A 17560-nucleotide genomic window follows, 5' to 3' on the forward strand; every position below is an offset into this window, starting at 1 on the left:
TGCTGTTCCAAATGACAGATAGATGTGACACCTGACATGTTAACCCATTTCTATAACATGTGTAAACCAGCCTGTTCCACCCAATAAGGAGATCATTTGACTGGAGGAGCTTCATCTTGAAGTCTTTGAGATTGTTTTCAGCATTTTTTCAGGAGACTTTCCCTGAGTGGGACTTTGGTAACTGAAACACTCACTGCTCTGACAGTTGTTTGTCTTTTCCTCCATGGCTGAAGTAGCCCTGGTAGCCAGGCTGGTTGGTCTAGGTCTGCAGGACATGAGTTGTTGGGTCCTTCAGTGGAGGATTTTCATGAGTACATCACAAAGAGGCAGTTTGCTCCCAAAAGAGGGTTCCTCTGAGCACAGGATTTCTGTATCTGTGTTTTGGGCTCAGTTTGCCTTTGGCTTGTGACTTAGGATCAGATTTAATGTGTCTGAAGAAAACAAGAGCTAACAGATCAGGGATTCCTTTGGCCCTCTCCTTAGCCACCCTTTACTTGGCATCCCATCCAAAAATCAAGAATATTATTTGTCCACCTCCCTCTTTCATTATTTGTCCTGTCATTGTGTGTGAAGTGCATAGGAAAGAGAGTCCTAAGTGCAGATTTAAGAGAATGCCAAGTCTGTTATTGGCAGTTTCTCCCTGCATCAGAAAATTAATGGAATAAAATGTCTGTCTGCAATGCACTAATGACAACCTCTTGGGCAACATATTGAGAATGTAAATGTAGTAGAATGACTTTTAAAATATAGATGTATTAACTTCTTACTATTTTTTGTTGTTGTTTTTTTCTTTCCCCTACAGCAGACCATGTTGAAATTCTGAACAGTAAAATTATGGAGCACCAGGACTTCTTGGTGGGAAGCTGCGCATGGCCTTTCTGTATATATTCCCCTCTTCCCTCTATCATTCTCTACCACCTCTACAGTAAGCCTGTTGCAGCCTACATGTTAACCAAAAACTGATCAATGGGAATGTCAAAAAAAAAAAAAAAAAAAAAAAAAAAAAGCACTATAGAAACAATTAACAAACAGCGCTCTGTTATATGAGATATACAAGTAGGAAATTATAATAGACTTTTATAACACATTACTTTAACACACTTAATCATTTTATGACTACCATCATGATAAGTGCATCTGCACAGCGGACTGTTGGTTTACTGTATACTATCGATGGATAAATGTTTGTCTTGTTTTTAAAGTGTTATCTTACTGTTTTGTTTACATCATAGTCTATTGATTTGTTTTAAAGTGTACATCATTATCAAGTATACTCAATACCATTTTTTCATTATTGTTATGTCTTAAGTTTTCATATACTGTAGGTTTTATGGGGTTTTGTTTGTTTTTTACTAAAAATGTTATTGTGGGAAACAGGAATTATGTGCTTGAAAAACACGACACAGAATGTTCTGCCCTTTGCTGGATTTTGCTGTTAATGTCAGCTAAAGTTGCTTATGTTAAATGCTCCTTTTATCATTTAAAACTTGCCTTCAGATAGTCTCCAAATTTTTAGTACAAGTGATGTGAAAAGACAGCTATCATTTTAGTCCAGTTCAGGGTTCTTCTTTCAATACAATGAGCTGATTCTGGAAACTTTAGGAAAAAAAAAAACCCACAAAAGCCCAGGCTCAGTAAGGGGACAGGAACAATTTGCTCAGACAGGGGTAAGCATTAAAGGATTTCTGCAGCTCTGTTGTCCATTGAAGTGCATTCTCAGCTGCAAACGGCGCACAATCTCTCTCGCTGTTCTCATGGTGCAGTCAAAACAAACAACAAAAAATGGTGGTGGAGTGAGACAGCTTCAGTTGGGCAAAAGCTCATTGCATTGGAGAGGAGCAGGTGCCAGCCATTGGCTGGGGAGGGCCTGGGGCCGTGGCTCAGCCCAGGCTGGGTAACACCGAGCCCTGGGGCTTGTCTCCACCAAGCATGCTGAAACATTTTGGCCTGAAATCTTATATGTGTCTCTTGTTGAAATTTTGTCAGCATGCCCCATTTATTTAATCACCATTTTCCCTAAGTGGGTGATTCCCCCACACCCTCTGTGATCTGTGGCCCTTTAAAGCAAACACAGCAGTAACAAAGCAGCAAAAAGCTCAGCATAAGCTTTCTGCTGTAGATAAACATTTGTCTTAATGAAGTTCCTGTCGGTCAGTGGATTTATTTTGGCACCTTCTACTTGATCAAGAGCAATGTTTGCTGCACAACAAGGGCTAGTTCTCAATACCTCCTTTTCATACGCACGAATAAAACCATTTCAGCCCGTGCACCCTGGACAGCCCCGCTGTCGTTATGCTGCGTTGCTGAACAATCTGGCTGCAGAAATGCATTTTGGTTGAGGACACCGCCAAATTCATCCCTGTCATAGCTCTGCAGTATCATTGACATTATGGAAGAGCAAATCCATATTTGCTGCTGTAAATCCACAAACTCCATACAAGGAGAAAGAGAATCAAGCAAGAGGCCAGCTCAGTGTCTGGAGGGGTGACCACCCTGAGCTCAGAGTGGTCCTGTAGAGTGCCAAATTCAGACAACCAGATTTTCTTCTCTTTTTCCCAGTTCCTTGGCCTTGGTTAGATTTTCCTTGCCCCTTCTCCTGCAGTATGAGCACAGGCAGCTTGCTAGATGTGTGTCTCCATGGGCCACAAGTGATGGAGGCACGCCTAGGGCGCAGCCTGTGCGCCCCAGGGCAGGCTCTGACCATCTGCCCGTGGAGACTCACTCATAGCATAAACCTTTGAGGAGCCCAGCTCAAGAAGGCCTTGAGGAGTCTTTTTGTTCACTTCAGCAGACTTTGAACCTAACTGATAGAAAGGGGAAAAAAAACCCATCTCCCCCTGACAAGACCTCCTTTATGGACCCTGAGTTTTGACAGTCGCTTGTGTCCATGGATGTTCCCCAGCCATCTGTGCTCACAAGGAGCAGGGTGGCTTGAAATCAGTGACTCTCATTTGTATTGGCGACCACATACCTGTTCTTTTCACCACTGTGTTTCTGTTTCCCAAAACCATAACATTGTTAGTGGAAAAAGTGGATTTGAGTACTTCCTGTTTGAAATTATTTGTGTATCAAAAATGGGTTTTGCACAACCTGTGCCAGTGCCTCAACAAAGAACAGAGCTGATCTTCTTAAGCCAGAAAGGATGCATTCAAGCTTGTATGGCTTTATGAGTTCAAGGAGGTTGAAATTTTTTCAGTGCTAAATGGATTTTTGTATATCTTGAAACTTTGATGTAACCTCCTATTTTATTTATCGACTTAAACATCTGGCATAGATGTGCATAGAATGTAAACCTAGAATACAGCTGTTTTCATGTCACATTTAAAGCACTGAAAAAAAAAAAGGCATTTAAGGATTATTTTTTATTAAAGAGGTCCAATGAGGGATGTTCAGGGTAGTTATATTAGGTGCCACAACAGTTTTTATATTGCTGGCAAATTTAGAGTTAATTTGTAAATGAGTTTAAGGAAAGAAAAGCTTGAAGCACTAAACTTCACCAAATTCAAAACAATCTCGGCAAAAATGCCATTTTGAGGTAGCACTATTTAAACTAGTTGTGCAATGACTTGCTCTAATTTTCTTTGTTCAAGAAAGAAAAGAAAAAAAAATCAGTCGCCAGACTATAAATTTCCTAAATAGACTATTACAAAGTCACCGAGCTAGTTAGTGACTCTAAACAAATGTCATAAAAGCATGAATATCATCCTTTATTTGACAAGAGATGTATGTAAGTTTGTTTAAATCGATATAATTTTAGTGACATTTTTATAAGCTTCCCACTTTCCATGAACCTATATTTTTTATTTATCCAAAGTTATTTCTCTTTGTCCATTTCTCTCAGCCTTATGCAAACAATATGCAAGAAATGCTGAAACTTGGATAAAACGGGTCATGCAGAGGGAAAATGAAAGCTGAGATTGATCATTTTCACGAAAAAAGGTTGTTAGTAGTTTCAATAAAAAGTACTACTACTAAACTGTAACATAAGCAGACAATAAAAGAGGGATTTAAAATAAAATGGATTCATAAAACTATTAAGATTATTTTTGTTAAATACAGTGTTTTTAGTAATTTGGAACATGATTTCACAATCAGCCGTGTTTTTTAGTTGGAAATTTTTAGCTGATGATTTTTGACTGTGTATTTTTGCATCGCAACGTTCTAGAAGCCGTTACCTCCCCGGGCAGCCCGCGCCGGCCCCGTTCCCGAGCGCTCCGACGCGCTTCTCCTCCCGGCCGCGTCTCCTCGCTGCCCCGCTCCGCGCCGGGCGCTCCCCAAGGGCGGCACAGCCGGGCTGGGGTCCCGCTGCTCCTCCCGTGTCGCGCTGCAGCGGGGACCCCGCGGAGCTGCCACCGCAGCCGGCCGCGCGTTGGGCCGGAGACGTCCCCTGGCCTGGCTCGGGCTGGCGCTGGCGCGGTAGGAGTAGCTCTAGGACACGCCGGGTACACCACGATTGAGAAACTGGAGTCCTCGTTTTGTTTATCCCTTGTACATTTCACAGACATGAAAATTTAAAAAAGGTGAAATTTATGAGGAAAATCTAATTTCCCATTCCTGTTGAATGGATTTAGTTTGATATTGACCTGATTTTACCATGTGCCTGTTGAAGGCCTTAGAGTATATACTGTATGTTAAAGACTGTAATAACTTTAAAAAAAAAAAAAATAGTTGATAGCCTAATCCAAATGTAAATAGAGCTACAACTCATTGTTACTAGGCTACAACGCATTAATTCATGTCATATATTTTCATTTCTCTACCATTAGTTTTTAAGGTTTTCATTATTGCTTCTTTTGATATCTTTAGTAACTAATGAATTTAATTTTGAAGGAGAGTTAGAGAAAGTTTAAAATTTTTAATACATGTATTCAGCCCATTTAGTTATATTCTAAACCAACACTGAAGCATGGTAAGGTATAGAATACAGTCCATAACTAGTTTGTATAGTTTACAGTTTAAGAACAAAATTAACTTTGTATGTAACTCCTACAATGATAGATTCATTGTTAACTAATTATATTAAGTTGTTGTTGCTATGGCAACAAAACTACAACATGGCTACCTTTGTATACATTATTTGTGAAATTTTCACATGTAAATTAAAAGTGATGTGTAACAGTATGAGCTTGTTAAAGGTACAGTTCGATACTGTCAGATAAAGATATGATTGAATATTTTTAAAATCCCAAAGTCCCATGTGAACGCTGAATTTGTGTCTTTAAGGTCACTTTTTCAGTCAAGAAGTTTACAACACATGGATTTAGAGTCAGGTTTTATAGCTTGTAGAAATTGTTGTGTGGCAAGGGTTATTCCACAGTATTTTCACTTCAGAAACACAGCAGCCTGTATTTACAACGTAGTGACCGGCCTTGCTTTCATTTCACATCCATTCACACAGTGGGAATTCAGAATTAATCAATTTCAGTACTGTAGCTTTGCCTGCAATTTTCTTTTCTCCAGAAATGGAACACTCACACGATTACGTTACGATCAGGGCTAAATAATTAAGCATATAACTATTTTAATACTAATTTATATTAGCAAAAACTGTACATAAGAAAAAAAAATATTGTGGAATGACCCCGTAACAGTGTTGAAGATACAAATATGCTGCAGTTAAACTGATTCAGTTAGTGTACGAATGTGTGAGACACACCTTTTTTGCACTTATGTACATAGTCCACGAAAGAAATCCTTGGAACTTATTTTGAATATAAAAAGTCTGTAATAATACAGGAAAAGTTTGTAAAAGAGATAGGTATTACTAAGGCTTTGAAAAGGAGGAGTTTTTTGCTATAAAACTTATCTGAAAGCATGATGTTGCTTTGCTGTTGTAAAAGCTTTGTAGTTTGCCATAGCTTATTATACAGCAGACTGATAACAGGTCAGCTCCAACCTGCAGCACAGAGAATGGGAAACGGTGTGGAATTAATTAGTAAGGTCACTAGCAAAGATTCAAATTACTTTTTTTAATCAGCCTACATTTTCAAACACACCCCAGGTCATGTTTCTGATAGGTTGTGTTCTTGGTGAATCCTATTAGGACTGTTAGGTCCATGGCAGCACACACACATTTTTCCTAGCACCTAATCCTATTTCTGTCTGGGAGTGTTTATCTGTGGGAGGTGACTGTCATTGTGGCGAGTGTTTTAAATCCCAGAGCGAATTTGAAATGTCACAACTTCTTGATTTATTTTTTTTTTTCAGTATTTCAGGGCAAGGTAACAAAATGGAAGGAGCTGGTGAGCCGTAGATGGACAGGGATGGGTTGGGATTGTCTGGGACCAGTTGTTGCTGCTGTGTGTGTTTGTTTGAGGGGCACGTACTGCAGGTGCTGCTGGGGCAGGGAGCTGGTGGCAGCGTGGCCAGCCGGCTGCCCCGGGCTGGCACTAACAAGCGCCTTTGAGTTGCCACCAAAGGAGAGCAAAGCTGTGGCCTGTCAATGAGCAGCCTCTTGTTCCTGTTTGTGTTGGTACTGCTGGGGCTCTGCAGTGCCTGGGGATTTTGGAGCAGCTGAAGTGCCTGTGTTGACCCATTTATTTTTGATTGGAACAAGTTTTGGGTTTTTGTTGGATTTTTTTTTAAAGTTGTTTTCTTTCCCCCTGGTTTTTAATTTGGGTTTGTTTTGGGGGTTTCTTTTTGCAAAACCCAATCTCCAGTTTTGCTTCAAGCTGGTTTTGCCATGAGTCTGGTCCTGACTCGAGCGGTGACTCAAGTCCCCCAGCGCAGAGCTGGTGGGAGGTGGCATCTGATGTCACTGTCACCCTTTGCTGGATGCCCCAGGGTTGGGGCTGAGCCCAAGACCTGTTCCTTGGCCAGCATTCCCAACTCGTGGCGATGCCAGTGTGTGCCCAGCCAGCCCACTCTGCACCATGGGGCTGTGCAAGTGGTGGTTTGCTGAACTGGAGTGGCCCCAGGGTCTTTAAAATGAGGAAAAATCAGATGTTGCTTCTCTCCGTGGTGTTATATAATAACCTAGATTTTAATACTAAATAATCAGCTAGTTCAAGCCACCACACGATTATGGCTTCCCTTTGCCATAATCAGTTTCTATAATCAAGCTCTTTCTCATTTCTAGGATTATGAGAGAAAAAGATTTTGCACTATGTGAAATGAATCATAGCTGGTCAAACTTAGTCGGGGTATGAGCATGATCATGACAACACTGCTAAAATCTTTGCTAGTGATCTTTACTGACATCCTCTATCATCAAAAATAACTCTATATGCCTCTCAAAGGAGATATTTAAACATGCAAAATAACACAACTGTTAAATAAAATGAAGTTATTTTTCCAAACACACAACAGAGAGAATTACCTGACACCGAATTACAAGGTTCCAGTTCTTTATTACTGTACACAGATGCTATTTGATAGTGGTGGAAGCCAAATGATTTTGTTGCCATGGCTTTTGTATCCTAGCAGATGAGGGGATGATAAGACCATTCTTAGACTGGATTATGGGATTTTTTTTTTTCTTTCCAATTAGCTTTGTTTTAATTTTTATTTTTTTTTTTAGATCATGAAAATGAACCGACTCCTCACCCTTTATTACATCACCTGACAACAGATCACTATTTTTTTTTATAAATAGAGAATTGTATTTTAGGCAATCACTAAAATCAAAGAGAGAATGTTCTCCTAAATTGTCAATTTTTAATTTAAATATATAAAAACATTTATACTGTACTGTGTAAAGTAGATCTTTGAAGCACATTCTTCTTTTCATAGGCATTTCTGGTAAAACAAAGTAAGGGAAACATTAGATATAAATTTAATGGAATAGTTTAGAAAATATATACAAATGATTACACTTAGCCCTGTGGAATTGTAAGAAATTAAAATATCATTGGATCCAGACAGGCGTAGGTTAATGCAGTATTTCAGTTCCATAACAGGATAGTTCATTCCCTCAACTGCTACCAACAGGGTGTACGCTTTGAATTTGTTTCTTTTTGCCACATTATATTGCTGTAGTGCTTGTACGTGCTTTAGAAATGTGCATAATGCTACTCATTTTAGTATGTTACTTCTATATTGTTATTGTTTATTTTTTGATCTTTTAATAAAGTGTATAAAATTCTTGGTTATGTTTTTTATGGATCCATATCTACACATTAATAGGAGTTTACTTTAAAAACTTTTCAAGTTCCAGTTTATTAGTCCCAAACTTCAAAGATTCTGATGTAAAAATAATAACTAATGAATTTGAATCAATGTTATATCTGAAGTGTAGATCAACAGAATAAATTTCTTTCCAGAAAATATCTTCAGTATTTTGAATTCTGTAGCCAGTGCCTCCTTTTTACTGGATGCATTTGGCCTATCATATTAAAGTTACTAACACAAGACAGACATTTGTATTTTAGAAAAATAAAAAGTAAAACTTTCCAGATGCTGCCTTTTGGTTTCTCTCGTGCCTTAGACCTTTGGAGACACATGTGATGTGGTCTGCTTAGCTTGTATTTTTCCATGCTTCCTTTCTGACCCTGTCTGTGATGTGATTAGAGAGGAGATCAGAGCTGTGCATTTGAAGATAACCATGAAGAACGAATCAACTCCCATTCAAAGGCCTGCAGCTTTTGTAGAACAGTGCTGTGTGTATTAATTTTTCTCTTTCAGCATTGGTGTCAGATACTGTTTTGAATGTCCCAGTGCAATAATACAACAGTGAGCTCCCCTTTGGCAGCAGCCTGGATTCCCCAGCTCTCTTCCAAGTGCCCAGCTCATCCCGGGCTGCCCGGCCAGGCTCGCGCCTCCGGCCAGCACAAGCTGGAGCTGCCTCTCACCATGGTCTGGAGCCAGCCTGGCTGAGCTGGGTCTAGGCTGCTGCAAGAGAAAATTGCTTCTTGATGAGCTTGTTTGTCCTTTCTGTAACGTTGCGAGGCCGCCTTGGTCACCACCTTGTTACCAATAGCATTGCGTCCGAGGGGCTTTGACCCTTAAACTGGCTGGTGGCCACCGCTTGCTCCATCAAGGCTTTAAGCTGGAGGCACCGAGCCAGGGCACGTGGCTGTCCCCAGTCACAGCATCACTCAGCTCGAGGGCAGCAGAGGACAGCGCCGGGACCCGAGGATGTGAGTAACTGCCCTTGTGGTGGGAGCGTGGCTGCAGGCCTGGCCCTGACGGGTGAGCCCCGATGGTGCAGCCGCAGGAGCTCGGTGCCAGCCGGGGGAGTCCCTCACAGCAGGGGAGGGAGCCTCGGCTCTTTTCCCAAAGGAGTTCAAGAATCTGACTTGGGGGACTTGGGGGAGGGATTAGGAGTTTGAGAATGTGTTTCGGGGGATGTGGGTGCAGTGGAGCTGCTCGGGGCAGGAGCGGTGGCGAGGAGGCACTGCCAGAGGAGGCTGGGCAGACACTGCTCCTCATCCCCAGCAGGACAAGCTGCTGACTTTGAGAACAGACAGACCGAGTCCAGGACAAATTATGTAACTGCTGCTTTTTCATCAGCCTGTTCCCCGGACTTCTTGCAGGTTAATTGACTCTATTTGTGTGTCAAGGCCACTTAGAGATTTCTTCTATAAATGACTCCTGCCTCATCTGATGGCACAGTTAAATGTCTGAATTGTTTCTAAGATCAAAAAAAAAGTGGAACTGAAACTTTTCTAGGCAGTTGATGTAGAAGCATGGGATCCTTCCTGAATGGTTACTCATCGTTTTTATTGCTAGCTTTGGTCTGGCTTGCTTTCCCTGCAGGATGGAGACGGGAGCTTTCAAGTGATGAATTCCTTGAGATGTGGGATGGGCTGGGCCTTGGCTGCTGGAGACAGCAGCTCTGCTCAGAAGCCTCCCCCATGGAGGAGGCTGGGGGTGGGAGTCTCACATTAGCACTGAAAATGGAGGGTAGTCCATCAACTAGAGATTTTAAATTGTGTTTCAAGGCCAAAGAGCACGCTTGGACCAGGGATGTGGGATTTTACCTGGGGCCCATTTGCAGAAGTTACAGGAGGAGCTGCTGCAAATTGCTTTATAGATGGAGTTGGATTAAAGGATCTGAGCAAAATTATTCATGATGCTGTATTTACAGCATGTGTCATTTTGAAGTCTTACAGCACCTGACCCATCTGCTTTTTCACTGGGGCTTGTTTGTGCAGGAAAATCAAGTTTAGTACAAAAATCTCTTTCAGCTCTTTGGCTGTTGAAGCTTCAGTGGGAAACATGGGGAAATTTCAATTTTTCAAGACTTGTTCCATGTTTAGATGGTCCAAAGCCAGTTTTTATTCATTCTGGTCTTAGTGCTGGATAAATAGATCCATTTGATCTATTTATTATGAGAAATAAGAGAATGGAGGAATGTTTGGCTAATCATCAATGAGTTGTGGATATAAAATATACTCTCCAACACAAGCAGCCCATAACTCTCTCCAGCAGGGGTCACGTCAGAACGCAGAGCAGTGTGAGGAGCAGCCTGTACCCTCTCCCTTGTGCTCTGAGCTGTTACTGCAGATGATGGGTTCAGGTGCACATGCAACAAAGGATCCCTGTGAGTGGGCTGGGAGGCCTCAGGTGTCTGTGGGCAGGGAGACAGAAAAAGCCATAGCCTGAAGGCCATGGCAAGGGGCTTGGAGGAGCAACCACCCAGCAAAACAGCTCTGATGGGGTCCCAGCAAGGCCTGGCTCAGTTGCAAGATGTTTGCTTTGCCCTTCCCTTCTTGTGTTGCCTTTTTCAGGGTGGCTCTGCCAGGCTGTTTAGCAGGCACGTGCCCTGGCATCTGCTCCACTGTTCCCACTGTCCTTCCCCTGGACCTGAAGGTGTAAATGCAGCCCCGAGGGGATGGCACTGTGACACCTCACCACCTGCCTGAGGAAGATCCCGCTGCCAGGCAGGACGCCCTGGTACAGTGCTGCTGCATCATTTCTCTCTTCACAGCCACAGCTGAGCTCCACAGAGGTATTTCTGCTTTGCTCCATGGTTCATGTAAATGATTTGCTCGTAAATGTTATCAGAGCCTTCCCCAGGGAGCTGCTGCCTCCCACCCTCTGCAGCCACCGTGTGCTCGAAGCTGTGTTTGTAATCGACGCAGCTTCTGCTTTAATGCTTCACAGCCCATCTCCATGGCAGTGCTTCTGCTGCAGCTGCGTGTCCTGTGCTCCCCATGGCTGTGAGGCCTTTGTGGCTGTGGCCCCACCTGCCCCACAGCCCAGCCAGCCCTCAGTTTTGCCCCCACACCTGCAGCACAGTGGTACCAGAATGTCTGGCAGGGCTCTCACTGCTGAACAGCTCGTGGTGATCACATCAAGGGGCGCTGGAGATGTTTCAGGCTGCATGTGGCTGCCCCAAAACAGAGGTGCCTGTGCTTTGTAAAGCTTCTGGAAGACTTACTAAAGAAAACTATGTTTTGCTTTCCCCACAGAAGCCTGAATCAAAGGCATCAGCCACTTGCCCTGTGGGGTGAGCCTGCCTGAGGGTCCCACTCTGCCCTGCTAGTAAGGAGACACAGGATATTCCCATCACTGTTCCAGAGCCACATGTGGCTGTGCCAAGGCAGAGGAAATACAAAGGTAAGACCATGTATTCTCTGGGGTGCAGGGTGCTAGTGACCACCCACATCCCATGATGCTGGGGTGTGCAGGAGCAGCAGGTGCTGGCTCAGCAGCTCCCCTGCCTGGAGCATCCCTTGTGCTTTGGAAGCTGGATGTGCCCAGTCCTGCTGCCCTGGCCCTGTTGTGACCCTCAGCGAGGTTAGGGGCAGGCAGAGCCCCAGCAGTGCTGGCAGCAGGAGGATGGGTGATGCACAGGTCACACACATCATGATGCTACTTGTGCTGTTGCATAAATCAAAGGGATTTTGGTGAGGGTAACGAGGGCAACTCGGGGCTCTGAGCTGGGGAGGATGAGGCCTTGGAAGATTTTAATTTCCTGTACTAAACAGTCCAAGGGTGGGGGCTGTGGCCACATTTGGACCAGAAAGGTTACACTGAGGGTAGCCCATGCTGAGGAGGGAGGTGGGCTGCAGTTCCCCCCGACAGACTCTCACCCCTCTGACAGCTTTACTCAATTATGGGAAATCCTTTAAGCTTTTGCATTAGTGCTGTATTTAGGTCTGTACTGTATTAGGGCTTGCCATAGGGAGCACAGTGAGATTTCTCACTTAATAAAGAATGTTTTAAAGGCATTTGTCACCATGGGCCCACTGCAGGAGCCAGCTCTCTGGACAGGCAGGGAGAGTGCTGTGGGAGGTGAGGGAGCTGGGCTGGCTCCAAGGCCTGCTGTGCTTGGCCCTGACCGGGTCCCATCTCTGTCCCTGTGGTCCCACACTGAACATTGAGACAGAGGATCCTGGTCTGCCCCCATTACCCACCCAGACAGGAGGTTCATCAGGTTGTGCATCCCAGGGCTGCAGCTGGTGACCTCCCCACCCATCTGCATCAGCACAGCTGCTGGCAAAGCCCAGCCACCCTCCCGTGAGGCTCCAGGGCTGCTGTGCTGGCAGGGGGCCCATCCTGCTGGCAGTAAATGTGTCATCGGATGGTGATCAGGGATCATGAGTCACGAACGCCCACCGCCAGCCAGCCAGCCTGACCAGTCCTGGCACAGGGCTGTAGAGCAGGAGCTGGGAGAGATCTGCTGCTGCTCCTGCTCCTCTGCCTCTCCCCCAACCTGCATCTTCCACAGGACACCAAATGATGGAGCATCCCTCTGTCAGCACTTAGCTGGGGCTGAGGTGACAGTCAGCTTCCCTGGAGCACTGTGGGGATGTGATGTTCCCCCCACATCTCTGCTTGCAGGTGTCTCACAATGCCACAGCTCTACCCCTGCCTCTTGGACAGCTTGGCAAGGATGGGGCTGAGGGGGCAGCCTGTGGAAATGTGTGTCACCTGGACTGTAAGTAGCTGAAGCTGGGGCTGGGCCAGCTCAGGGTGTGCTGCCGGGAGCCAGGAGGAGCCTCTGGACTCCACTTTCAGTGCAGATTTTTCTTTGATGATTGTTGAGGCAACAGAGTATTAGATACAGATTTTGAGCTGCTGGTGATGGGCTCTGGCAAATTTCCCACACTCTTGTGGAGGGGAAAGTTCAACCCTTGGCTTGTGGAAAAGTGAGGAGCCTTCTCTCCCTGCTCAGCACCATGAGTGGGACTTCAGCAATTTGATCCTTGTCCCCAGACTCCAACCCCTGCAGTTGTGTGAGGGCCACAGCCTCAAGAAGAAAGCCAGGCTTCTGCATCAGACCATGGCTGCTACATGAAGGACAGGAGAGAAGTTGTGCTGTGGCTCAAGTGACATCCCTGGGGAAGCCCAGTGTAAGTGCAGCCCCCTTGTTGGGGACGCAGCTGGGAGCCCTGGCAGCCTCTTCCTCTTTTCCTCAGACCTGCCAAGTGAGCAGGAAAAGCAAAATTTAGTGGGATTGTTGTGGATCTGCTGCTGAGCAGGCCCCAGAGCAAAAACAGCCCCACTGCCTCTCCCAAAACCACCACTGGGGTCCCCAGGGAGGTTCCCAACCCCAGAGAGAAATCATCAGACAGAGAAAGCTTTTATTTCCTTTCTGTCTTTGCCTTTTCCAGGGCCAGGCTTGATTATTCCTTTCAGCAACACAAAGTGCTAGAGAGGCTCAGCAGCCAGAGATCAATTTTCTCTGCTCTTGGTGCAGTGTGTCTGCAGGGGGAAGTGGCTATTTTCCTTCCCTTCCCATTGTGCTGAGACTTGGTGGGTGACACCAGGGGCAGTGGCAGCTGCGTTGCCAGAGGGAGGGTGGCAGGGAACATGTGCCAACCCTCACCTGGTGCTGTGCTGATGGAGGGTGTCAAAGCCTTTCATTCACAACCATTGAAGAGCAAAGATACTGCTGGGAAATAAATCCCAGCTCACCCCAGACATCAGTATCACCCTGAGGCACAGTGCAGGGGGGGACCCTCCACTGCTGCCTCTGCTCCTGCTGTGACATCCCCTCTCATTCACCACAAAGCACTTGCCAATGGAGGATGACTTTCTTTCTAGGGAACATACAAAAATTTGTCTCCACAGGAATAATATGCAAAGATCTCATGTTTAAGTGATTGGAAGATAGTGGCAGCACAAAGCATGAAGACTGAACACAGAGGGATTCAAGATGGTTCTCAATTACACAGATGAGATTAGGGGAAAAAATTAGGAGAATTGCAGAATTTTAAGAGGATGGGAAAGAATTTGGCATGGGATTAAATATTAGAGAAAAGATTAGAACAGTAAAAAAGGAGATGAGAAAAGCCTGAAGGGTGAGGCAGATGGACCAGAGCAAGGAGAGCTGTCAGCCCACAGACAAGGACTAACCTAGGGATAAGCCCTGGCACTGTTCCTGCAGCATCCCAAGTCCACATCCCCACACTGGAGATGTCTCCAGGTCTGCTGTGGCACAGGGAAGAGCATCCTCTCCCTGGCACTGGCATGGCTGGACTTGCTCAGGGGCTGGTGACAGTGAGGTGTCCATGGCTGTGGATCAGTGAGGCAATGGATCAATGAGCCCTTGGTGTGAGTGGTGGCTTGGTCCATGCAGGGCTGTTTGTTGGTCCATCTGTGCCAGGATGGGAGGTGGTTGCCTGTCCTGGAGGCTGGGAGGGAGCACCAGCCTGGAAAAGCCAGTTTGCTTTCACCAGACACTGGTTTCATCCTATCCAGACTGCAAATTAGGAAATTCTTTGAAACGCCAAAGTGTCACACTGCAATGCCAGGCAGCAGTCCTTTGCTTATTTAAGCAGAAATACAGCTGGGGTTTGGATCAGCAGCTTTTATCCACAAAATGCTCAAGCAAGTTCATAAACTACAGAACAAAATACTAAAGACTACAGGTAATTATGGCAGAGACCTCTGGAGTCCTCCCCAGCATGCAGGGCCCCTGTGAAGCTGATGATGGCTCCTGCTGCTTCTGATCCTGGCTAGCAAGTACTTTGTTTTTTTCAAGTTGAGTAATTAACTGCTTTGCAACCCCATCTAATCTGAATACTCTAATTAAGCAGTTTTGGTGCTTCTCTCCTCCCAGGACCTTCCCTGGCCAAGCACTTTTGCCCCTTGGTTCCCAGGCTCCTGGAGCAGTCAGCCTTTGAGGTCTGCTGGTTTGGCTCTGTTGGGTGATGATGATGGATGCCACATGTCATCCAGGCTGCAGCTCTCTGGGGTGTTATGAAGACTCTTGCTGGTGTCTGGATTGTCTCCAATCAGCCAGGTGTTCTTTCCAGGAGAGCTGACAGGCTCTGGTGTGGAGGACACACAGCTTTGTCCCATATGCCTCCCTTGACAGGGAAGCTGGTCAAGTGTCTCATAATGAGCTTGCTGTGTTCCTGCCCTGCAGACGGTTTGTTGGCTGTTGGCAAAGGCAGCCTGGGGAGAAGCTCTGCCTGGCTCCACTGCCCGTGGCTCTGCCACTGCCCTGCTGTGGAAAGCCTTTCCCTCTGGCCTCAGGCTGATCTCCTCTGTAAGCATCTCTTCCAGGACATTCCTCTGCCCTCATCAGAGGCACCTGCAGGGTGGCCATTTGGGGACATGTGCCCTGCCAGGCACAGGGACTCTCTGCTGATGTGTTTGTACATCCTCAGCTGTGGCTGGGGAAAAGAGATGGATGGGACAGTGAGTGTCATCAGCATGGGGAACAGGGCCATGCCAGGAAGATGGTCTGTGATACTCTGATTTGATATTCCATGATAGTAAATCAAGCAGGATGTACCACCCTGCAGCATTTGGTGACAGTGGCATTGCCCACCTGGGAAGTGTATCTCCCACACACCGTAAGTGCTGCCAGAACTCAGATATATGTGCATCCTGTGCCAGCCAGGAGTGATGCTCCAGGAAAGAGCCACCAATGTTCCAACAGAAATGTCCCCGTGTCACCCACCCAGGGCACTGAGGCCCTGCCACAAAGACGAGGTGCTCGGCTGTCTCGGTGACACCGCCTGTCCCAGGGCTGGGGACAGGACACGGCAGTGGGTGTTCTGGTCTCAGGTCACCGCACAACCTGGCAGCGCCCGCCCGGGGACTCAGCACGCTTTAATGAGCTCAGCGCCAGAGCCTGCATGGAGGAATTAACAACTCGGAATAATGCTTGTCACTTTGCTGTGAGGAAATTGTCAAGTGAAAAGCAATTTACTAAAAAAGAGGGAGGAAAGAAATGGTTTTGCTTATTAAGATCAACATCATATTAAAGTATTTTCTCAATACCCCATTTGAGTTGAATTTTACATTTTCTCTCTCTTGTTCTCACCAATGGGAATAAAGCAGGGGTTTCACTCTAATTAATTGTTGTCTGCTTCATTTGGCCAGCAAATTTCATGAGCAAGGTTACACATTTCTGTAGCATTTGAATTGCAAATGCTGCAGGAATATGATAAAAAAAGGAAAACATGTTGAATTCTAAAAGCAAATGGGAACCTTTCTGTAAGACATCAGTTTAAAATTACTTTATTTTTACAAATCTTAAAAATATATCTTGTCAGAGTATTTAGTTTCCCCCCTTCTTTCTTTTCATTTGGAGTTTAAAGCAACAGGTCTGATTTATGTGTTCACTGTTGCCTTCTGGCTTTTTAGCCATAAGGAGCTGTATTTTCAGTTTTACTCTACTGTTGGCTAGAGACTTTAAAATATATATGTATATGTATTTCTATGAAGAGGCAATCCCACATGTTGGTGATTTAACAAAGGCAAATCTGAGGACAGCGCCATCCCCTCAGCTTTGCAGAAATTTGTGGAAGGTGGTACCCAAGGAGAGAGTGCTGTGCTGGCATCACGTTGGGTCTGTGGATGACAGAGAGACATGGAGCAGCAGCTCAGCGTGGGCCCAACACAGACCTGGTGAGCAATAGCTGGAGGCGCTTCCCAGGCACTACAGAAAGGATTACAGCAGCTTGGACTGTGAAGGGCAACGAGGAGAGAGAGCTCAACTACTGGAGAAAATAGGAAGAGGAATGACCCGCGAAACCACATTTCTGGCTCCGCCACCACTGGCTTGCTCACACAGAGCAGTGACTCATCACCACCCAGAAACACAGAGACCTGCTGGGATGCTGATCCTGCAGGCAGGAGATGCAGCATCAGAGGGGATAACCAGGAGAGAGGGCTGGAGGGGAGAGGAGGGGCTGCAGGCAATGAGTGTGGCAGGGTGTAGCAACAGCCTCTTACCCTGTGGTGCTGTTCAGCTCCTGGACCAAGCTCTTCTAAATGGCTGGTGGTCTGGTACCAGGTCTGTGAGCCAAAGAGAGATGCTTCTCCCAGAAATCCCAATAGCCTCCTTGTTGTATCAATTATATTCCAGTGCAGCCCTCCTTCTGCTTCAGAATCAGTAATTATTTTGGAAAATGTCCTTTACCTCTTTTGAAGCACCTATCATGCCTTTTGTTGCTACTGAAGTAATGGCTAAAAGCTGAGGGATGGCAGAAAATCAGAAATTTCTGAAAAAAGTCCTCAGGATTTGCTTCTGAGTCATCTCTACATTGGCAGGAAAAGCTGGCAAAAAAAGAAAAGTATCTCTGCAGGTTCTGAAACAGCCCCAGAATTAGGAGTCTGGGCCAGGTGGACACATCCGACCCCTAAGACACATTTCACTGGACCCTGACGGGGCTGAGATCAAAAGCTGTCATTGCAGTTATGTGACTGGTGT

At 45.5% G+C, this 17560-nt stretch overlaps 1 protein-coding gene and 1 long non-coding RNA gene across 7 annotated transcripts in view; both read left to right on the forward strand.

The window, feature by feature from the left end:
• Positions 1-8391, forward strand: part of MBNL3 (muscleblind like splicing regulator 3) — a 93736-nt gene extending 85345 nt beyond the window's left edge. For 5 of the 6 annotated variants that reach the window (XR_004497347.1, XM_015626179.2, XM_033514177.1 and 2 more), the window contains one exon: positions 803-8390. Coding sequence is in view for 1 of the 6 variants with exons in the window: in XM_033514177.1 (XP_033370068.1) it covers positions 803-963 (161 nt within the window). In the remaining 5 variants the exon portion in view is untranslated. Of the gene's footprint in view, positions 1-802 lie in introns of all 6 variants that reach the window. The other variant, XR_004497346.1, reaches the window with a different exon arrangement.
• A 2714-nt stretch (positions 8392-11105) lies between these two features.
• On the forward strand, positions 11106-16404 carry LOC117244383. The gene is made up of 2 exons (XR_004497348.1): positions 11106-11502; positions 14954-16404. It is a non-coding gene; the product is annotated as an uncharacterized LOC117244383 (long non-coding RNA).
• The last annotated feature ends 1156 nt before the right edge of the window (positions 16405-17560 follow it).

This window comes from Parus major, chromosome 4A, assembly GCF_001522545.3.
Source record: "Parus major isolate Abel chromosome 4A, Parus_major1.1, whole genome shotgun sequence".
NCBI classification, from domain to species: domain Eukaryota; kingdom Metazoa; phylum Chordata; class Aves; order Passeriformes; family Paridae; genus Parus; species Parus major.